At 41.9% G+C, this 23,839-nt stretch overlaps 1 protein-coding gene across 6 annotated transcripts in view; it reads left to right on the top strand.

Moving 5' to 3' along the window:
• Positions 1 to 23,839, top strand: part of ZCCHC7 (zinc finger CCHC-type containing 7) — a 273,573-nt gene that overhangs the window by 210,167 nt on the left and 39,567 nt on the right. For all 6 annotated transcript variants that reach the window (XM_017337500.3, XM_017350928.3, XM_002707981.5 and 3 more), the window contains 3 exons: positions 1,524 to 1,567; positions 4,555 to 4,680; positions 5,604 to 5,774. In XM_017337500.3, coding sequence (XP_017192989.1) covers positions 1,524 to 1,567; positions 4,555 to 4,680; positions 5,604 to 5,774 — 341 coding nt within the window. The remainder of the gene's footprint in view (positions 1 to 1,523; positions 1,568 to 4,554; positions 4,681 to 5,603; positions 5,775 to 23,839) is intronic.

Here is a 23,839-nt window from a genome sequence, read left to right on the forward strand (position 1 = left end):
TGATCATTTTGCTTTTGAATGTTGAAGGAAGTTGAGATGCAAGAGGCAACTTTGCAAGTTATAGCAAAACATGTTCCTTACCTGGATTCTTTGAATGAAAGAATAACTGCATGGACGGTGATGACGAAGGAATAGATTCTGCTTCTATTTAATGTGTTCTCCACTCAGTGTACACATGCAGCCTCCAGATTTTCCAAAGAAAATAATCATCAGCACAGCATCTCTGCTTTCCTAAGGATTGGGCTTTTTATAAAGCAGCACCATGTTTTTCTAGTAAAACTATTTTATTTTTAAATATGTCTCTGGACACTTACTCCTGGTAGGCCTGGGAAAATAGAGATTACTTCATGTCTCTTCAAAATTCTTTTCAAAGAAATAAGTCAGAGTCAATTTGTGTTTTTGAGATAGAGGAAAGTAGTAAGGTAGGAGGAACGGGAAATCTTGGGGGCAGTCAGTCTTTCAGTTCTTTGTTGACACCTTAGCTTCGGCATTAGTCATAAGTGCCCTCCTCCTTGGCCATGGGTAGACTGAGGGAATAGCAGCCATTGCAGGTTTGTGTGAAAGGACAGGGCAAAGTGAAGAAAACTGCTGATACAGAAAATGTAGGGTTTTGTTGCCTCTAGGTTTTTACAGTTGTATTTTTAGATTAATCAGTGGTTTCTGGATAGTTTGCCTCCCTTTTTGCTCCTGTTTTTTCACTGTTTTTGATGTTAAAAAAAATAAGCTCCTACCCTTAATAGTGCAGTCCACGTTTTTTTTTATTGTTTATATCAAGTCACTTAGAGTGGACATAGTTAATGCTGATGTTGGGAGGAAAACTGTCTCTTAGATCTGTCAACTTAGATCCCTAGGGCTCGGAGTTAACTGACAATGGACAGTTTAACTGGAGAAAAGAAAGGTTTGTCCACTCAGGAGCACTCAGTAATATGAAACTTGCTAAAGAGGGTAGAGGGTAGAGAGGTAGTGGCTTAGATGCCAACTTAACAACAAAAAGAAAGTTTAGAGAGTCAGAGGGAATGTCCGTGTGAGGCCTGTTTCTAGTGTTTTTGGAATGTCTCAGTGCAAACTCAGTCATTTCCCTGACTGGACACCTCCTGGAAGGAACAGGAGGGGTTTGGGGAGGGTTGGGATCAATGCTTGTCTGTAAAACTCTGCTTTAGTCATTTAAGCAACATTCTGATGAGAGTTCTTTCTACATCTGCTATTGGGTTTTAAGTCTCATCACTGATTATTTTATATATTTTGATGATCTTCAAAGCATTTTTATGTATCTCATTTGATTCTCACAGAATTTTTTAGGTAGAACAAATACTATCCCAGTTTCACAGGTAAGGAAACTGACATTCAGGTTGGTTGTTGAGAGCCACTCAACTAATACTTGAGTTAAAGATGAAAGTTTAAGACAGCAGTTCTCACTGTGCCTTTGGGGTCTAATTTGAATACTAACCAATTGAATAATCTGGTGTCAATCTATAAGTGCTTTAAAGATGCCAAAGTTGAGTAACATTGTATTTGTTTTATAGGAGAAGATGGTGTAAACTGGTTCATCAGTGACAAAGATATTGAGGTAAAATAATTTTTGAAATTCTAAGTAATAGATTAAGAATTTCCTTTGATTAATAGCTTCCTTTTATTTTATAATGATAATTTTTGGAAGATTAATAAAGTTTGTAAATGGGCCTGGCACTGTGGTGTAGTGGGTAAAGCTGCTACCTGCAGTGCCAGTGTCCTATATGGGTGCCAGTTCAGGTCCTGGCTGCTCTGCTTCCAATCCAGCTCCCTGCTAATGTGCTTGGAAAGGCAGCAGAGGATGTCCAGGTCTTGGGCCCCTGTGCCCATGTGGGAGACCTGGAAAAAGCTCCTGGCTCCTGGCTTCAGATGGTCCCAGCTCCTGCTATTTCGGCCTTGTGGGGAATGAACCAGCAGTTGGAAAACCTACCTCTCTCTCTCTCTCTTTCTCTCTCTCTCTCTCTCTCTCTCCTTCCCTCTCTCCCTCTAACTCTCTAACTTTGCCTTACAAATAAATAAATAAATAAATAAATAAATCTTTAAAAATTAAAATCTTTTAAATGGCAGTGGATCAAATGACTTATTAGGAGAAGCTTGATTTTGGAATATGAGTAATTTAACTTTTCAGAAACTAGATTCAGCCTTGACTGTTCTGAATCAGTTAATAACCATGATAATTTAGTTGCCTTTCCCTTTCTTCTTCTATGCCATGGTAAGTCCTGTCAGCCGATGTGGCCTGGTACCACTAAATGTTACCACCGGAAATAACTGCTTCTTCAGTGTAAGGAAATGGTTTGTCTATATTTAGAATGCTGCAGGTGTTTGTCTTTGTCAATTATTAGCTTTAATTGTGGCAGATGCTATAAAAAATAATTTTACAACTTGGTAGAAGTTTTAAAAGATAACTGCAGTGTATCTACTAAACAAGTACAGCAGAATAACAAGCAAAAGTTGAGAGCTTTTCAAAGATAGAACTCTGCCAAACAAGGAAAAGGACACAGTTGGGATTTATTTATCTATTTATTTTAAAGATCTCATGTGATATGGGACAGCTAGCATTGGGTCACTATGTAGGCAAAATGGATCTTAACAGTGACTCCAGGAGGGACTGGCACTATGCCACAGTGGGCATCCCATATGGGCGCCCGTTCCAGTTCTAGCTGCTCTGCTTCCAGCCCAGCTCCCTGCTAATGCACCTGGGAGGGCATCAGAGGACGGCCCAAGTCCTTGGGCCCCTGCACCTATGTGGGAGACCTGGAAGAAGCTCCTGACTCCTGGCTTCAGTCGGGCCCAGCCCCAGCTGTTGTGGCCTAGGGAGTGAGTCAATGGATGGAAGACCTCTCTCTGTCTCTACTTCTCTGTGTAACTCTGTCTTTCAAATAAATAAATCGTTTAAAAAAAATGACTTCAGGAGAAGGAAGTTATTTCACTTTCTTTTAGAAATTATAATCCAATTTTGTAACCTTGTGCTGTACAAAAGAAGAGATATATTTGGTAGCTATGAGGCTTTATAAATTTATAAAAGATAAAATTTTATAAATTGCTATTCCCTAACTAAAAATTTAAGCAGGCCTCTTATTCAGGAAAATATGAATGTACCTTCAAAATTTTTATTTTATTTTTCATTTTTATTTATCTGAAAGGTGGGCAAAAAGAGACAAAGAGAAATCTTCCATCCTTTGGTTCACTCCCAAATGCCTGCAACAGTTGGCATTGAGCTAAGCAGAAGCTAGGAGCCCTAAACTCAATCCTGGTCTCCACTGTGAGTGGCAGGGACCCAAGTTCTTGAGCCATTACCTGCTACCTCCCAGAGTGTACAGCAGCAGGAAGCTGGAATCAGAAATGGAGGCAGGACTTGAACCTGGGCATTCTGACATGGGATGCAAACATCCCAAGGCAGCTTCTTAAGTGCTGCACCAAGCATCTACCTCTGATGTACATTTAGGTGTAGAAGTCTTGGATTCTGAATGCCACCAGAATATCTAAATGATGCATATCAGTACCTCTCCTAGACCTTAACCGTAGGTAGAAAAAGAAACAGAAAAGGAATCTTACAGAGAAATATAAAATAATAGGCAGTAGGGGTAGACAAAAAGGGGTACAGTTATCTTTAAGGCACTCACTTTTATATTTTTCTTCCTTGTTTTGAGAGAAAAAGAGGGAGCACAAAGTTTGTTGTTGCTATGTTCTAAATTGAACAGATTTGACTTTAATTTTCTTGCTTTATTGGCCGGTGCCGCAGCTCACTAGGCTAATCCTCCGCCTGCGGTGCCAGCACCCCAGGTTCTAGTCCTGGTTGGGGCAACGGTTCTGTCCCAGTTGCTCCTCTTCCAGGCCAGCTCTCTGCTATGGCCCAGGAGTGCAGTGGAGGATGGCCCAAGTCCTTGGGCCCTGTACCCGCATGGGAGACCAGGAGAAGCACCTGGCTCCTGGCTTTGGATCAGCACGGCGCGCCGGCCGTGGTGGCCGTTGGAGGGTGCGCCAACGGCAAAGGAAGACCTTTCTCTGTGTCTCTCTCTCTCTCTCTCACTGTCCACTCTGCCTGTCCAAAAAAAAAAAAATTTCTTGCTTTATCAAAGTAAGGGCGACTGACTTGAAGTTTGATGATTCTTTACTCACAGATTGTTGTCTTTAAAAAGAATAGATGACTTTTTTACTAAACAGAATGAGACAATTTTATTAAAAAATTTATTTTATTTATTTGAAAGACAGAGTTACAGAAAGAGGTAGAGACAGAGAGAGATCTTCTATCTGCTGGTTAACTCCCCAAATGGCCACAATGGCTGAAGATGTGCCAATCCAAAGCCAGGAGCCAGGAGCTTCTTCCTGGTCTTCTACGTGGGTGCAAGAGCCCAAGCACTTGGGCCGTTTTCCACTGCTTTCCCAGGAGCATTAGCAGGGAGCTGGATTGGAAGAGGAGCAGCTGGGACTTGAACCAGCGCCCATATGGGATGTGGGCACTGCAGGCAATGGCTTTATCCTAACTATGCCATAGTGCCGACCCTGAGGCAGTTTTTTTGATTCTTGATGTTTTTCTCCTTTTAGGCACAGATAGGTAATAACAGATCATCTGGAAGATGGACCCACCGATACTATTCAGCCAACAAAAATGTTACCTGTAGAAATTGTGACAAATGTGGCCATTTGTCAAAAAATTGCCCCTTACCACAAGTGAGTAAAATATGTAATGCTTTCTACATTATAAATCTGGGATTAGAATACTGCAGCATTAGATTTCAGATCTTTTTGTGATAAATATATTGTTAAAGTTCATGTAGCTTACAGCCTACAATTCAGGAAAGAAAAGTAAATTTAGAGTAAAAAAAAAATCTAGAATCAACTTCAGACTCCATTACTAGTTGTGTGACCTTGATTGAATCATGTGATGCTCTGTGCCTTTTTTTTTCTTATCTATAATCAGTCATGATTCCTGAGGCCTGAACCTTCTAAACCTTCTACTTTATGAGGCAGCATGTTTCATTGTAGGATAATTTTCATTGTTAGAAAATTATAATGCTAGGCATTTATAAATGTTTATCAATGTAAATTATGTTAAGTAGGTATATCAACCTAGAACTAAAACTTAGATATTCCCTGACATTTGATAAGCTCTTAACAAACATTGCTTAGTTACCTGCTTCCTCTCACAAATGACTGTCTTTCAGGTGCTGAGACAGTACTCATGTTTCCTTTTTTCTGGGGGCGAGGGGGACTTTTCCAGGCAAAACAGCCTCTTCTATATTTGTTCTGTGACAGCTTCACAAAGATATTCCTTGTCCTACTTTCCTTCTTAAATACCTTCCATTTTGTCAATATTCCTTTAAGACAAAAGTGTAAGAAATAATGCCATTTGGTAATGTGTGCAAACTAAAGTAAGCCTTCTTGGCACAAACAATATACAGGTAACTCATATTAAAGCTCCAATTTCAAACATTTTGTTTTGAGATTTACAGTTATGCTAAGGTTTAGCTTTCTTTGGAGTCTTGAATTAGAAATGATATTTTATTGAATTATTTAGAAGAGGAAATGCTAATCATCTACCACCTGGGACTGAAGTGTTTTGCTAGAGATTTTTCTGTTTTTCTGCTGTGTAGAAAGTCCGTCCCTGCTGCCTGTGCTCGGAGAGAGGACACCTCCAGTATGCCTGTCCGGCCCGCTTTTGTTTAGACTGTTCTTTGCCTATGTCTTCCACTCACAGATGTCTTCAGAGATCTTCCTGGAAAAAAAGATGTGACCGATGTGATATGTTGGGCCACTATGCTGATGTGAGTATCCTGCATATAACTAATTTGTCAGGGTTTGGAGGCTGTGTTCCAGTCTGTATCAGTCAGCCTACCAACAGGAAGGTTTACTCGGCACTGTATAAAAGCATGTCCACTGAAAATGCAGAGCGTTCTCAAGATGAAATTCCTACTAAGTGGTTCATCACGAGGCAGCATCAGGTATTTTAAATCCATGCTAACCCCTGTACTTGATGATGCTTGCCAAGTAAAGGTTGAAATCAAAGAAATATATAGTAACATGTAAATTTATGTACATAGTAATGTATATTTAAATGAACATATGCACACTTAACCAGTTGTATACATGTGCTCATATGAGACCTGATTTTATGCTGCTTTTTTTTTAAGGTTTATTTATTATATGAAAGGCAGAATTACACACAGAGAGGAGAGACAGAGAGATCTTCCATCTGCTGGTTCACTCCCCAAATGGTCACAGCTGCAAAACCAGGAGCCAGGAGCTTTTCTGGGTCTCCCATGTGGGTTCAGGGCCCAAAGACTTGAGCCATCTTCTGCTGCTTTCCCAGGTGCATTAGCATGGAGCTATATCAGAAGCAACCAGGGCTTGAACCCGCACCCCTATTGGGATGCCGGCACTGCAGGCCACGACTTTAACCTGCTGAGCCATAGTGCCAGTCTCTTTATGCTGCTTTTTGATGGTTCTTGCTGATATCTTCGGCAAGAAGGACATGTCACCTAATACTTTTTTTGCTTTATTTTTTTGAAAGGTAGAGCAACAGACAAAGGAAGAGAGAGAGCTCTTCTGTCCATTGATTCACTTCCCAAATGACCGCGGCTGCTAGGTCTAGGCTAGGCTGAGGCTAGGAGCCAGAAATCTGTTCGAGTCTACATGTAGGTAGCAGAGAACCAAGCACTTGGGCAATCTTCCACTGCCTGCCAGGTGTATTAGCAAGGAGCTGGATCAGAAGCAGAGTACCCAGGATTCAGAATCAATACTCTTACTGAATGCTGGTATTACAAGTGGCAGCTGAATCAAGTGTGCCACAAATGCCAGTCTCACAAATCACCTAATACTTCAAATACACTTGTCTTTATTAGCTCACTCTCTAAATTTAGAAGTCATTTCTGTTACTTGCAGCATATTAAAAATTACATTTTGGACATTATTGGCATATGTAAACATGTATAGGGGTCTAGTCACAATTTCAGAGATCAGAAAGAATATTGAAGTAAATAGATACAGTTTTGATGTGGAATGTAAGTTTTCTACATTCAATTTACTCCTAACGCCTAATGAATGTCTCATTAAGTGTCTGTCATTTTAGTTGTAATTGCATCTCTTACTACATAGTAGCATATGTTTATTTTATACTAACTGCAAAGTTATTTTTCAGACTCATATGTAGGTGCCAATCCTAAGTGGTTTCAAAGACATTTATGAAAGGGTTAGTGCTCTTTTTTTTTTTTCCTAAGAATTTCCTACCTATTTTTTCAAAGACCTTTTCCCTTTAATATGTATTTCCGAGACTTGATACAGAAGCATAAAACATTTTCCCAATTTTATTTATATTGAAGAATACCTTTTGCTCAAAAAAATTAACATGGTTTTCTGTTGAATTTCAGATTAAAACAAATTATGGTGTGTTTTGCATATATTTCTCATCTAAATATGACAGTGACTTTTAAGAGTGTTTTGATAAGTCAAATGCTATGAATGGAATTGTGAAACTGAAAAATAGATACACTTATGTCTATATAAATATAGTCAAATTTCTCTCTAAAAAATTATACTAGTGTATTGACCTACGTATTGTTTAGAGAAATGAACACTACACTTTTCAACTCTAAGCACTATTGCTCTTTAAAATTTTTTGCTAATCAGATAAAGAAAATGATCTTTTTAATTTGTATTTTTTAGGCTACTAATGAGGTTGAATATGATTGATTAACTTGAAAGTTCTAATTCTCAAGACTAGTTTGTCTTTATTACAAAGTACTTTAAACTTATTTTTAAACATTTACCAAGTCTTAAAATAATAAATTCTAAATTATCTTTGTTAGCTATCTATGTTAGGTTGTCAACTGCAGTTTTCTTAGGAAGATTTTCTAGTTTTGCAGTTATATTTAATAGCTTCTGTTTTTTACTACTTTGTTCCGAAGTTATCTTACTTGCTTGTGATAACAAAAGGGAGTCAGACATTACCATAAGCAGTTTTTTTAAAATATGAAACTATAGTACAGAACAATTAAAAATTACTTATAAATTATTCTTTATTTTTAAAATTTTTATTTATTTATTTTCCTTTTATTTGAAAGGCTGAGAGAGGAGAGATCACTGGGGAGTGAAGGAGATCTGCTAGTTCACTCCCCAGTGCCTTTAACAACAGGGCTAGAAAAATTTGAGGACAGAAGCCTGGAACACCATTGGGTCTCCTGTATGGTTGGCAGGGACCCAACTACTTGAGGCAACATCTGCCTCCCAAGATGGACATTAGCAGGAAGCTGGATTGGAAGTAGAGAAGCAGAGACTTGAACCAGGCACTTGAAAATGGGATGCAGATGTCCCAAGCAGAAACTTGACCACTGTACCAAATGCCTGCCCCATAAAAGGTTCTTTAATCAGCTGTGAATTATATCTATAGCCCATGCTGTTTACTGTCTTAATTTTGGCCCCTTGTATAATAAAACTCTTGCCTAACATGGCATTGAAAATTAATAACCCCAGTGAATTAAGTTTTTAAGATCAGGTAAGGCTGTGAGTAACTTCACACAAGGTAGTCCCCCAAATCTGCCAGAATCTATTTTTGTAATTATATGATACAGATGTAAGACACTATTTGGTCTGTTTCTAATCTGCCAACCTGTTAATGATTTCCTTGGAACCCAGTCAAGGCTGGGCTCCATTAATTCCTGGTCGACAGGTTCATACTCTTGCTGCTACCCTAGAAGCTCTTCATGAGGGTTCTTGGAGCAGTCATTCTGGCCTCAGATGGCTGAACTGTTCAACCCACCCTGTACATGCTTTAGATCTATCTTGAAACTTGGCCCTCCACAGAAAGTGCTGTCTCCTCTGCAACCCTCTCCAAAGTTTGCTATTCATTCTTCCTCAACTCCCGTATTTCTGAATAAAGAGATTGGATCAGCCTCTTCCTGACTGACTGTGGCTGCTTCAACATCATTACCTCTCCTTCTTCTTCTTCTTTTTTTTTTTTTTTTGACAGGCAGAGTGGACAGTGAGAGACACAGGGAGAAAGGTCTTCCTTTACCATTGGTTCACCCTCCAATGGTTGATGCAGCCGGCGCACCGCGCTGATCCGAAGCCAGGAGCCAGGTGCTTCTCCTGGTCTCCCATGCAGGTACAGGGCCCAAGGACTTGGGCCATCCTCCACTGCACTCCCGGGCCACAGCAGAGAGCTGGCCTGGAAGAGGGGCAACCAGGACAGAATCCGGTGCCCCGACCAGGACTAGAACCCAGGGTGCCGGCGCCGCAGGTGGAGGATTAGCCTAGTGAACCATGGCGCCGGCCTTACCTCTCCTTCTTTATGTAGATATCTTAAACGTTTTTAAGGCTCATACCCTCCGAAAGTATGATCCTCCACCTAACTTTACCATTTTCATTGTCCCACCACTGGACTTTGTGTTCACTTACAGTAGATTTCTGAAACCGTGGGTAACTTACGGAAGTTTTGAATAATTTAGATTTCTAAATGCAGTGGGAGAAAATGATCCATAGAGCTTATTTCTTTCTTTATATTTGATTCTAGAAAAAATGTTCTCAGATACCAATTGTATGCTAAAATATTTTCAGCAATTCAAAAATTTATTTTAAAAACAAGAACTCAGTGTGTAATCAGTATAGTCTTTTTTTTTTTTTTTTTTTTTTTGACAGGCAGAGTGGACAGTGAGAGAGAGAGACAGAGAGAGAAAGGTCTTCCTTTGCCGTTGGTTCACCCTCCAATGGCCGCCGCTGCAGCCGGCGCACCGCGCTGATCCTGGCAGGAGCCAGGAGCCAGGTGCTTTTCCTGGTCTCCCATGGGGTGCAGGGCCCAAGCACCTGGGCCATCCTCCACTGCACTCCCTGGCCATAGCAGAGAGCTGGCCTGGAAGAGGGGCAACCGGGACAGAATCCGGCGCCCCAACCGGGACTAGAACCCGGTGTGCCGGCGCCGCAAGGTGGAGGATTAGCCTATTGAGCCACGGCGCCGGCCTTCAGTATAGTCTTTAACATACACATTGGTGCTCAACAAATGCTTCTTAATAAATTATATATATTTGAAGAAGTCTTTTAGTTGAAATTTTTTTTAGTTTAGTCTAATATTGGGGATTTCCAGCTGAAAATACAGTGCCACTGGTGTAAATCATCTCACACTTATAGAATGGTCAGGGGCCAGCATAGTGGTGTAATGGGTAACGCTGCCGCCTGCAACGCCAGCATCCCATATAGGAACTGGTTCATGTCCTGGCCACTTCCAATCCACCTCCCTGCTAATGGCCTAGGAAAAGCAGCAGAGGATCGTCCAAATACTTGGGCTTCGGCCACCCCTGTGGGAGATGTGGAAAAAGCTCCTAATTCCTGGCTGTGGCCTGGCCCAGCCGTGGCTGTTGCAGTCATCTGGGAAGTAAATCAGTGGATGAAAGATCTAACTCTGACTTTCAAATAAATAAATAAATCTTTAACAAAAAAAAAAAAAAAGGAAGAAGAAAAAAAAGATGAGTTACTTGAGTATTATTTTTGTTCAGGTAGTTATTTAAGAAAAAAATATATATTTCATTTTTAATCCACTCTGTGGAATACTGAGTAGATCCTCATATGCCTCCTCCTCTTAATCATTTTCACAGACCTATTAAAATATTATTTGCTAGAAATAAGACTGGCTTAAACATGATTATTGAACCAAATAACTGAGCCAAGATTTGAATTAAAGACTTTCATATTCAAATATTTTGCTTTGTGTAATAGTGATTAGTTCTACCTTTGTCCACAAACATCTACAATTTTCCAGCACTGAAATAAACTTTCTACATTTGTTCATCTGTCAAGAATTTTCTGGTTGCCTACTACGTACCAGGCAATATTCCAAACACTAGAGAAATAAAGATAAGACATGGTCTCTGACCTTGAGGAACTCATGTATGATAAGAAAGGCAGATATGTTATAAACAGTGTAAGGGGCCGGCTTTGTTGCATAGTGGTTAAGCCACCGCCTGCAACACCGACATCCCATGCAGACATCATTCCAAGTCCTGGCTGTTCCACTTTCTATTCAGCTCCTTGCTAATGCCTCTGAAAAAAACACAGAAGATGGTCCAAGTGCTTGGGCCCTTGCATCCATAAAGGAGACCCAAATGAAGTTCCTAGTTTTGGCCTGACCTGGCCCAGCCCTGGCCAAAGTGGCCCTTTGAGGAGTAAACCAGCAGATAAAAGTTATCTTTCCCCTCTCTACCCCCTTCCCCTTCCTCTCTTTCTTTCTCTGTCTCTCTCTCCTTTCTTTGTAACTCTGCCTTTCAAATAGATAGATCTTTAAAAAAAATAATAGTATGAAAAGTGATATGATGAAGGTATATCATGTGATGATAATAAAGAGTGTATCAGAAGACTTGAAGCCTAGTTGTTTGCAGGTAATATAAAAGGGAAAATATAGGAAATCAAACAGATTATAGGAGGCAAACAAGTAACTGTCCGTGTTATAGTATGTCACCTGTCTTTGGAAGTATCTGTACAAAGTGTTGATGTCGGAATTCCTGATCCAGACTGAGAGAGTTTCCTTGTATCAGATGGACTGGAAACATGTCTAAGAGTCTGTATTTTCTGAAGACTTGTCTGCTAGCCCTTTGAAGACAGGGCAAATTAAGGAACGAGATCTCTAGCCATTCCTGGACTCTGTCTTTCTCTCTGCCACTCATTAAAGCTTTCTGCTTTATCACAGTACATTGATTTAACCCTAAAAAGGACGGTTCACAGCATAATCCAGAATCTGACTGCGCATTGTTTCTACTACTAGCATTCTGACACAAGCCATGCTCGTCAACGCCTGGATTATGGAAACAGCATCCTAAACAGTTTCCCTGCTTTCTTACCCTTTTATAATCTGTTTTCAACGGGTGGCCAAAGTAATCATTTTTAAACATAACCCAGATTTTATCAGTCCTCTATCCAAAATCCTCAAATGTGACTTTGCATTTCTCTCATTGTAAAAGCTGAAGTATTTGCAGTCATCAACGGGGCATTTTGTAATCTGGCTTCTTGACATCCCTTACATTAAACCCTGTTGCTTGCTCTTTCCTAGTTATCTACAATGGTACCTTCCTTCATCTCCCTCTTGTCTCTGCTCAAATGTTCCCTTCTTAGAGAGGCCTTCCCTGGCCACCCTAATTAAAATAGAAAATTTGTGTACCTCAGTAAAACATATTACATTGTATTTGATTTTTAAAAATTAAAAAAAAAATTATTTATTTGACAGGTAGTTATAAATAGAGAGAGAGAGAGAGAGAAAGGTCTTCCTTCCATTGGTTCACCCCCTAAATGGCCGCTACAGCTGGAACTGCGCTGATCTGAAGCCAGGAGCCAGGTGCTTCCTCCTGGTCTCCCACACGGGTGCAGGCGCCCCAAGCACTTGGGCCATCCTCCACTGCCTTCCTGGACCACAGCAGAAAGCTGGACTGGAAGAGGAACAGCCAGGACTAGAACCTGCGCCCATATGGGATGCCGGCACCACAGGCAGAGGATTAACCAAGTGAGCCACGGCGCCGGCCCCCCAAAATATTTATTTTGTTAATTTGAAAAGCAGAGTTAAAGAGGAAGGGAAGAAGAAAGAGAGAGAGACAGAGAAGCAGAGAGATTTTCTACCCGCTGGTTTACTCCCCAAATGGCTTACAATGACTGAGGCTGAGCCAGGCTGAGGCCAGAAGCCTGAAGTCTTCCACATGGGTGTGGCATGGCCCAAGTGTTCATCTTCCACTGCTTTCCCAGTACATTAGTAGGCAACTGGATCAGAAGTGCAGCAACTAGGATCAAACCAGTGCTCAAATGGGATTCCAGGCCGGCACCGTGGCTCACTAGGCTAATCCTCCGTCTGCGGCGCCGGCACCCCGGGTTCTAGTCCAGGTCGGGGTGCCAGATTCTGTCCCGGTTGCTCCTCTTCTGATCCAGCTCTCTGCTGTGGCCCGGGAGTGCAGTGGAGGATGCCCCAGGTCCTTGGGCCCTGCACCTGCATGGGACACCAGGAGAAGCACCTGGCTCCTGGCTTCAGATCAGCGCAGTGCGCCGGCCGTGCCGTGTCTGCCATTTGGGGGAGGGGTGAACCAATGGAAGGAAGACCTCTCTCTCTCTGTCTCTCTCTCTCACTGTCTAACTCTGCCTGGCAAAAAAAAAAAAAAAAAAAAGGATTCCAGCCTCACAGGTGGCAACTTAACCCACTCTGTAACAATGCCAGCCCCTGTGTTTACTTTTCTGTCTCCCCTTATTATAATGTAATCTCCATGCCTGTTATCAAACATGTTCACTGCTGTGTCAATAGCTTCTCAAATGGTGTCTTGACACATATAGAAGCTCCATAGGCTGGGGCCAGCGCTGTGGCGTATTGGGTAAAACTGCCGCCTATGGTGCCGGCATCCCACATGGGCGCTGGTTCTAGTCTTGGCCGTTCCGCTTCCAATCCAGCTTTCTGCTATGGCCAGGGAAGGCAATAGAAGATGCCCAAGTTCTTGGGCCTCTGCACCAACATGGGAGACCTGGAAGAAGCTCCTGGCTCCTGCCTTTGGATCAGTGCAGCTACGGCCATTGTGGCTGTCTGGAGAGTGAACCAGCAGATGGAAGACTTCTCTCCCTGTCTCTGCTTTTGCCTTTCTGTGACTCTGCCTTTCAAATAAGTAAATAAAACCTTAAAAAAAAAAAAAAAGCTCATAGGATCATTGAATAAGCAGATAAATGAATTAGGGATAATAGATCTCACTTACCCTCCAGTTATATGTTTACAAAAACTGTCAAACTAGGGTATTCTCTACTTGATTCATTAAAAGGGAGACCTTTTCCAATAATACTTAAAGTGAAACTTCAATAGGCCTTCTAAATGCCAAAATACCTATAGGATAGACAAAAGTAAAATGAAATTTCTAAGACAGAGGAAATCCTTGTTCTTGTTTCTCTCCCATGATCTCTAGAAACTGTTTCTCTTCTAAAATATTTGTATTGTTAAAAAAAATAATAACTTTCTTAAATATAAGTATCTCCATATTTAGTCAGTACTTGTAGGTATTTCCACAGTCCTGTGTTTTTGGCCTGTCAGCTGCCAGCTTTCATGTGAAAAATTTCATCCGTAACTTTGTAATGAAAACTGTATCATCTTCAGTAGCTTGAAAGGACAAATACAAGAAAAAATAAGATCAAGATTCAGATAGCCTTACTTTTCCAGTAATCATAGGTAAACTATCTTTTCTGTTGAACTTATTTGAAGTCAAGACATGTCATTGACTGACTTACATTCAGGTTTACTTAATGAAAATGAAAATCCCTAAATAGGAGGAGTAAGTAAACATTAGAATGCAATGAATGTGTTCCTTCCAATTTCTTTTTAAGTTTTTCCTTTATAAGTTACAACAAACAATTTGGTTGTTATCACAGGACAATGCAAAGGAAGGCGGGAATGAGGGAGGGAATGAAGGAGAGGAAGGGAAAGGAGGAAGATTATTTTGAAAACAAAAAATCGTCTCTGAAAAAATGTCACAGTAATATGATTATAGATTGATATGTACTTTCAGATAAATACTTAGTTCCACTGACAGCTGAGATTTGGAACCACTTTGGGGAATAAAGAGGGAAATCAGACAGGTTAGATATAATTTTTTGCCACCACCTTCCACAACCTTTTAACGTTATTTAAACATAATATTGGAACAAAAGAAGATGACTGGGATTGATTGATTTGCTTCATAAAAACATAATTGTTGAGTAGGCTAATAAAATGCTTATTTACCTAAGAGACGATAATACTCCCAAGAAAGTTAAGTATGCAAAACCTGTGATAATGTTAGTGCAGATCACCTATGTGTTCATTGTTCAGGGAGTAATTCCCAAAATCAAGAATTAATAATTCATTGGAACTGTTCCCAAAACACCTAATAAATGAGCATCTGAAACTTTCTATTTACCTTATGTAAATAAATTTCTAGTTTTATATATATAGGAGATATATACATATATAAGCTTATGTAAATAAATTCTACATTTTAAGTGGAAGGTGTGTAACTTAGCACTGTTGGAAGCTTTGAAAAAGAAACTAGTCCTCATTTTCAGATTTTGCTGAATGATTTCCTTTCTAGTCATCTGTCCTAACCTGAAGAATTTCCCTGCCTTTCCAAAGCTCTCTCTGGACTTGCCTCATTGCCTAGTATGAGTCACTTTTCAATGACTCATAACTTCCTAGTAGGTTGTCTTCTTTATAGAAACTGTAAGAATATGTAGAAAATAGAGATAGTTCCCTTTCTCCAGAACCTTAACTTCTACCAAAGGAAGGAAAAACTGACCTCTTAGAGTCTACCCTTACAAGCTTATATGCTCCCAGAACTAGAGGATAGTTAAAGCTCAGTTATTTATTGAGAATCTCATGGTGCTTAGGAATGGATTTGACTGTTCATGTTGCCTTATATTGAAAAACGTGAGTCTCAGATAAATAGAGAAAAAAAAATAGAGAAAAAAAATCTATTTATTAATGTTCTTGGATACTGGAATTTACTGTTAGATTCACAAATAAGGACAGATTCTAGAACATAATTATCTGGGCCGGCCCCGCGGCTCACTAGGCTAATTCTCCACCTGCAGCGCCAGCACCCCAGGTTCTAGTCCCGGTTGGGGCACCGGATTCTGTCCAGGTTGCTCCTCTTCCAGTCCAGCTCTCTGCTGTGGCCCGGGAGGGCAGTGGAGGATGGCCCAAGTCCTTGGGCCCTGTACCTGCATGGGAGACCAGGAGGAAGCACCTGGCTCCTGGCTTTGGATCGGCGCAGGCGCTGGCAGCCACTTGGGCGTGAACCAACGGAAAAAGAAAGACCTTTCTACCTGTCTCTCTCTCTCACTGTCTAACTCTGCCTGTCAAAAAAAAAAAAAAAAAAAAAAATCTGAGATATGGGAGTACAATACAAAAGGTAGATCATCCTTAACACCTGTAAAGCAGAAAGCTTTAATGAACATTGTAGACTGCCAGCGCTGCGGCTCAATAGGCTAATCTTCGGCCTGTGGCACCAGCACACCAGGTTCTAGTCCTGGTCAGGGCACCGGATTCTGTCCCAGTTGCTCCTCTTCCAGGCCAGCTCTCTGCTGTGGCCAGGGAGTGCAGTGGAGGATGGCCCAAGTCCTTGGGCCATGTACCTGCATGGGAGACCAGGAGAAGCACCTGGCTCCTGACTTCGGATCAGCGCGGTGTGCCGGCTGCAGCGTGCCGGCCACAGCGGCCATTGGGGGGTGACCAACGGCAAAGGAAGACCTTTCTCTCTGTCTCTCTCTCTCTTACATTCCACTCTGCCTGTCAAAAGAATAAAAAATAAATAAACAAACATTGTATACTAAGGTCAACTCCTCTGAACTTTAATTTTTTGAAACAAATTCTTTTTTCTTTAAGATTTTGTTTATTTGAAAGGTAGAGTTACAGACAGAGGGAGAGACAGAGAGAAAGGTTTTCCATCCACTGGTTTACTCCCCAAATGGCCACAATGGTCAGGGCTGGACCAATCCAAAGCCAGGAGCTTCTTCCAGGTCTCCCATGTGGGTGCAGGGGCCCAAGCACTTGGGCCATCTTCCACTGCTTTCCTAAGCCATAGAAAAGAGCTGGATCAGAAGTGGAGCAGCTGAGACATGAACCGATGCCCATATGGGATGGCGGTGCCACAGGCAGAGGCTTAGCCCACTATGCCACAGCGCTGGCCCCACTTTTTTTTTAAGGAATTTTTTTTTAATTTGATTGAACTTTATTTACTTTTAAAGACATCATGGATCATGAATACTTTTCACTTAAAAAATTATTTATTTATTGCAAAGACAGAGTTACAAAGAGAGAACATCCCTTCACTTGTTTACTCCCCAAATGGCCTTAGGGCCAGGACTGGGCCAAGCCAAAGGCCAGGAGCCTAGAACTCCATCCAGGTCTCCCACATGGTTGGCTGGGGGCCCAAGTTGGGCCATCCTCTGCTGCTTACCAGGCAAGCAATTTAGCAGGGAGCTTTATTGGAAGTAGAGCAATCAGGACTTAACCCAGTGCTCATATGGGATGCTGGCATTCTAGGCAGTGGTTCAACATCCTGTGTCACAAAACTGGCTACCCCAAGGCCGGCGCCGCGGCTCACTAGGCTAATCCTCCGCCTAGCGGCGCCGGCACACCGGGTTCTAGTCCCGGTCGGGGCGCCGGATTCTGTCCCGGTTGCCCCTCTTCCAGGCCAGCCCTCTGCTGTGGCCAGGGAGTGCAGTGGAGGATGGCCCAGGTGCTTGGGCCCTGCACCCCATGGGAGACCAGGAAAAGCACCTGGCTCCTGGCTCCTGCCATCGGATCAGCGCGGTGCGCCGGCCGCAGCGCACTGGCCGCGGCGGCCATTGGAGGGTGAACCAACGGCAAAGGAAGACCTTTCTCTCTGTCTCTCTCTCTCACTGTCCACTCTGCCTGTCACAAAAAAAAAAAAAAAAACAAAAAAAAAAAACAAACAAAAAAAAAACTGGCTACCCCTGAATTTTATTGATCCCAGGTAGTTTCCTAATTGGATTCTGAATATCTGTTGAAGAATCCAGTAATAAAGCAGAATTTAGCAACTGAAAAAGGTTTTCAACCTCTAAAACTATTCAAAACTTACTTATGGTCATCTGTGTTTGGGCATCAGTTTACTAGTTAATTGTGTGCATGGTCTTGATGAATCCAAGATGAAGTTTATTCATCTTTCCTTTTTCTTTTTTTAAGGCTTATTTATTTATTTGAAAGTCAGGGTTATGCACAGAGAGAAAGAGAGGCAGGGAGAGAGAGAGGTCTTCCATCCACTGGTTCACTCCCCAATTGGCTGAAACTGCCAGAGCTGGTCAATCCAAAGCCAGGAGCCAGGAGCTTCTTCTGGGTCTCCCACGCATGTACAGGGACCCAAGGACTTGGGCTATCTTCCACTGCTTTCCCAGGCCATAGCAGAGAGCTAGATTGGAAGTGGACTCGAGCCGGTGCCCGTATGGAATGCCGGCACTGTAGGCAGCGGCTTTTTACCCACTGTGCCACAGCGCTGGCCCCCTATTCAGCTTTTTTTTTTTTTTTTTTTGACAGAGTGGACAGTGAGAGAGAGAGAGACAGAGAGAAAGGTCTTCCTTTGCCATTGGTTCACCCTCCAATGGCTGCCGTGGCTGGCGCGCTGTGGCCGGCATACCGTGCTGATCCAATGGCAGGAGCCAGGTACCTATTCTGGTCTCCCATGCGGGTGCAGGGCCCAAGGACTTGGGCCATCCTCCACTGCACTCCCTGGCCACAGCAGAGGGCTGGCCTGGAAGAGGGGCAACCGAGACAGAATCCGGCGCCCCGACTGGGACTAGAACCCGGTGTGCTGGCGCTGCAAGGCGGAGGATTAGCCTAGTGAGCCACAGCGCTGGCCCCTATTCATCTTTTCAAAAAGGTACTATTTTCTTCAATTAGTTGCTAACTAAATGAATTAATCACTAATCAAATCAATTAGTCACTAATTAAATTAATCTATTTAATTAGCTGGTTAGATTGATTGGTCACTGACTGATTAGTTTCTTCTTGAACACTTATAGATATCTATGAAATGGTTCTATTTCAGTATAAAGCCAAAATGAGGGGCCTGAGCTATGATGCAACAGGTTAAGCTGCTGCCTGCAGGGAAAACAGTCCTAGAGAAAATAGTAAAAGGAAATGCTGATGAAAAGTGAACACATCTAGTATGTGGGGGGGAAAGACCTACATTTAGCTGTATGCTTGTGGAATTTATTTATGAAAGTGTATTTATTTGAGCAGCAGAGAGAAAGAGCTCCCAACTGTTAGTTTACTCCTCAATGTCCGCAGCATCCAGGCCTAGAGTAAGGCTAAAGCTGTGACCTGGGAACATAATTCAGGTCTCCCACGTGGGTGCCATTGTAATGCCTCCCAGGCTCTACATTGCAAGAAGCTGGAGTAAAAAGGAGCCTAACCAGCTATCTGCTGTGGCCAGGGAGTGCAGTGGAGGATGGCCCAAGTCCTTGGGCCCTGCACCCTCATGGGAGACCAGGAGAAGCACCTGGCTCCTGGCTTCGGATCAGCGCGGTGCGCCAGCCACACTGTGCCAGCGGCGGCGGCCATTGGAGGGTGAACCAACGGCAAAGGAAGACCTTTCTCTCTGTCTCTCTCTCACTGTCCACTCTGCCTGTCAAAAAAAAAAAAAAAAAAAAAAAAAGGAGCCTAAGCCAGGAATAAAACACAGGTACTCAGATTTGGGATGTACTGAACACCCACTATGATGGTCAAATTTCTGAATGTCAAATAAAAATCATACAAACATGCAAGCAGAGAAACACATACATAAATCAGATTTACTTCAGACTTCTCTTTTACAATACTGAATGCCAGAGGCAGTGGAGCCCTCTCTAGAGGCTAGAGGGTATTGAAGGGAAAAATTAAAAAAAAAAGCCAAGCTTTTATTCATTTGTAAATTTAGTGAAAAAGCCAGATAATGATATTAGCAGAAATGAACAATAAAACCATGAAACTATAGTGTACAAGTCTGAACATTTATTAATCTGCTTTTAACCAGTAAAAATTTTAGGGAAAACTTTTTTTAAAATTTTTTTTTAAATTATATTTTGGGGGGCCGGCACTACGGTATAGCAGGTAAAGCCGCCTGCAGTGCTGGCATCCCATATGGATGCCAGTTTGAGTCCCAGCTGCTCCACTTCTGATCCAGCTCTCTGCTATGGCCTGGGAAAACAGTAGAAGATGGCTCAAGTCCTTGGGCCCCTGCACCTGCACAGGAGACCAGAGAAAGCTCCTGGCTCCTGGCTCCAGATAGGCACAGCTCTAGCCATTGCGGCCATCTGGTGAGTAAACCGTTGGATGGAAGACCTCTCTCTCTCTCTCTCCACCTCTACCTGTCTGTAACTCTCCCTTTCAAAAAATTATATTGTGGTCATAAGTCATTCCAATCAAAATAAATGGTCATTCTAATTTCAAGAAGAAAAATTAGCTCTTACAACTTTAATGTTACTAATTTGTGGCAGGCATTTGGTTTAGCAATTAAGATATGAATTATAATACATGCATGCCATAACAGAGTGCCTGAGTTTAATGCCTGGCTTTGGCTCCTTTCTCCTTTCCCTCTAGTTCTTTTCCTTTCTAATTCCTTTCTCTTTTCCACTAGCTTCCTGCTAATGAAGACCCAAGAAGGCAGTTCAAGTGATTGGGTTTCTACCACTAACATGGGATGACTGAACTGAGTTCTCAGCTCCCAGCCATAGCTGTCTCCCGGTCCTAATCAGTATGGGCATTTAGGGAGTGAACCAATGAAAGGAGTGTGCACTCGCTCTGTTTGGCTCTCAAAGTAATTACTTAATCACATTTTTAAAAAGAGATCACTAATTTATGGGGCTGACGCTGTGGCTCAACAGGTTAAAGCCAGAGCCTACAGTGCCAGCATCCCATATGGGCACCAGTTCAAGTCCCAGCTGCTCTGCTTCCAATCCAGCTCCTTGCTAATACACCTGGGAAAGTGTCCGAAGACCTTGGGCCCCTGCATCCATAGGGGAAACACAGAAAAAGCTCTTGGCTACTGGTTTCGGCCTGGCCCAGCCTTGGCCTTTGCAGCCATTTGAAGAGTAAACCAGCAAATGAAAGACCTTTGTCTGTCTCTCCTTCTCTAACTCTGCTTTTCAAATAAATAAATAAATCTTTTAAAAATAAATCACTAATTTAAAATGAAGCAAAGAGAACTATAACAAATGACAGGGAAATGAAACAGGAAAGTATAACAAAAATATAAAGTATGAAGACAAAAATAGGGTAAATATATCAGTTGTAACAAAATTAGGGTTGGTGCTGTGGCGTACTAGGTTGAGCCTCTGCCTGTAGAGCTAGTATCCCATATGGGCACAAGTTCATGTCCTGGCTACTCCTCTTCTGATCCATCTCTCTGCTAATGGCCTGCGCAAGCAGTGGAGGATGGTCCAAATGTTTGGACCCCTGTACCCACATGGGAGACCCGGAAGAAGCTCCTGGCTTCAGATCGGCTTAGGTTTGGCTGTTGCGGCCATTTGGGAAATGAAGCAGCAGTTGGAAGAACTCTCTCTGTCTCTCCCTCTCTCTGTCTGTATCTCTGCTTCTCAAATAAATAAATCTTTAAAAAAATAATAATAAACAAAGGGACCAGTGCCATGGCTCACTTGCTTAATCCTCCACCTGCGGCGCCGGCATCCCATATGGGCGCTGGGTTCTAGTCCCGGTTGCTTCTCTTCCAGTCCAGCTCTCTGCTGTGGCCCAGGAGGGCAGTGGAGCATGGCCCGAGAGCTTGGGCCCCTGCACCTGCATGGGAGACCAGGAGGAAGCACCTGGCTCCTGGCTTCAGATCGGTGCAGCGCCAGCCGTGGCGGCCATTTGGGGAGTGAACCAACGGAAGGAAGACCTTTCTGCCTCTCTCACTGTCTAACTCTATCTGTCAAATAAAAATTAAAAAAAAAAAAAGCAATTAAAATATATACCAGATTAAACTCTCTTATTAGAAGATAAAGATACCAGGCCGGCGCCGCGGCTCACTAGGCTAATCCTCCACCTTACAGCGCCGGCATGCCGGATTCTGTCCCGGTTGCCCCTCTTCCAGGCCAGCTCTCTGCTGTGGCCAGGGAGTGCAGTGGAGGATGGCCCAAGTCCTTGGGCCCTGCACCCCATGGGAGACCAGGAGAAGCACCTGGCTCCTGCCATCAGATCAGTGCGGTGTGCCGGCCGCAGCACGCCAGCCACGGCGGCCATTGGAGGGTGAACCAATGGCAAAGGAAGACCTTTATCTCTGTCTCTCTCTCTCTCTCACTGTCCACTCTGCATGTCAAAAAAAAAAAAAAAATAAAATAAAAACCATAAAGGAAAATTGGAGTCTAAATATTTAACTACCAAAAACAAGTGTCTATGAGTTCAAAATTAATTGGCATCACAATTTAGAAATGATTTTTATAATATACGTGATGGTCTGCAACATACAAAAAGCTCTTACAAATCAAAATGAACGAAAAAAAATGAAGGAAGGAAAGTAGCTCAATAATAATACCCCATGTACAGAGTTTCTGGAGTTAAAATGATAGAGGTTTGCAATGAATTAGCTGTTAAAAATACTCATACTGAGGGGCCGGCACCGTGGCTCACTTGGTTAGTCCCCTGCCTGCGGCACCAGCATCCCATATGGGCCCTGGGTTCTAGTCCTGGTTGCTCCTCCTCTTCCAATCTAGCTCTCTGCTGTGGCCCGGGAGGGCAGTGGAGGATGGCCCGAGTGCTTGGGCCCTGCCCCAGCATTGGAGACCAGGGAGAAGCACCTGGCTCCTGGCTCCTGGCTTCGGATTGGCGCAGCGCACCGGCCGTGGCAGCCATTTGGGGGGTGAACCAACAGAAGGAAGACCTTTCTCTCTGTCTCTCTCTCTCATTGTCTAAAACTCTACCTGTCAAATGAAAAAAAAAAAAATTCATACTGAAAATTAGAAACCCAAATGTATAGCAGGTATCAGTTCCATCATTATTTGTTGGAAAAGACTGTCTTTTCTCCATTGAATTGATTTTTCATCTTAAAGATCAAATATCCATATTTCTGCGAATTCATTCCTGGTCTCTGTTCTATTGTACAGATTTGAATACCATTTCATTATCAGTATCGCACTGTCTTGAGTACTATTAAGTTTATAGGAAGTCTTAGTGTGATTCTGTTTTACAGAACTACTTTTGCTATTCTAGTTCTTTCCTGCTCCATATATAGTATAAAATCAACTTGTCCGTATCTACATTAAATACTGTTGGGATTTTGTTTGGTATTTGTGTTCAGGTTAGATCACTGTGGAGACAATTCCAGTGCATCGAATCTTCTTATCCTAGAACATAGTTTGGCTCTCCATTTTGTTATGTCATCTTTAGTTTTTTTTTTTATCATAATTTTATAGTTAACAGTATGAACATTGTCCACTTGGTCAGACTTACACTTGAATATTTTGCTTTTCTCACTAGAACAAATGGTACTCCTTTTTAAGTACTGGTTTTATTGCTTGTATATCATAAAAAAATTGGGATGAAATATTCTGAAATGTTTGTAGTAGTTACCTCAGGTGGTAAGGTTAGATAGATAGCTTATTATCTAAATTTTCTATTTTTATAGTGAGTACGTAGTACTTTTATAGTGATTTTAATAAAACATATTTTTCAGACTAAACTTATAGTATCAGATACCACAACTCTGTACCTTGGATGTGGGTACTGAAGATGTTGAATATCTAACATAGCCTGAATGCTATCAAAATCTTGAGACAAGAGAAAAAAGGAATTTCTACTAGAGTTCTCTGACAATTAGAAAACTAGAATTGGATGACAGAATATGATTATAAATAAAAGAGTTTAACATAGTTAACTGGGATGAATTGGGATTACTTTGGCAGTTTTAAACAATGTACTAGATATCTGTCATTTATGATGGGTTTTGTATAATTGGTTTATATGTAAACTTCTAAACATTTTAAATTTACTTTAGTTTGTCTTTTCTGACTCTACGACTTTTGGTATCTGCTAGTGGACTTAAGCAAATCTTTGATGCTTGGTTTATAATTATTTCAGAATGTTAATATCCAAATTTATTGTCCTAATACCAAAGAGAATGAAATTAGCTCATAGCATTTATAATTCAGGTATGCTGTAAGCATAAATTTTTGTCGTTGTTCTGAAAGAATTTTGTTTTTTTAAGAAGTAGGGATTCTGAGTGAGCTGAAAGCTGCAAAAATTGGAACTCAGAAACAGAATGCAGGTGCTAGACAGCAAAAATAAATAAATAAAAGATCTGCTTCTCCCCTTGCACACGTGAATCATGTATTTACTACTAAGCCAGCTAGATGAAGTTCCACAATTATA

This window comes from Oryctolagus cuniculus, chromosome 1, assembly GCF_964237555.1.
Source record: "Oryctolagus cuniculus chromosome 1, mOryCun1.1, whole genome shotgun sequence".
Classification (NCBI taxonomy): Eukaryota; Metazoa; Chordata; class Mammalia; order Lagomorpha; family Leporidae; genus Oryctolagus; species Oryctolagus cuniculus.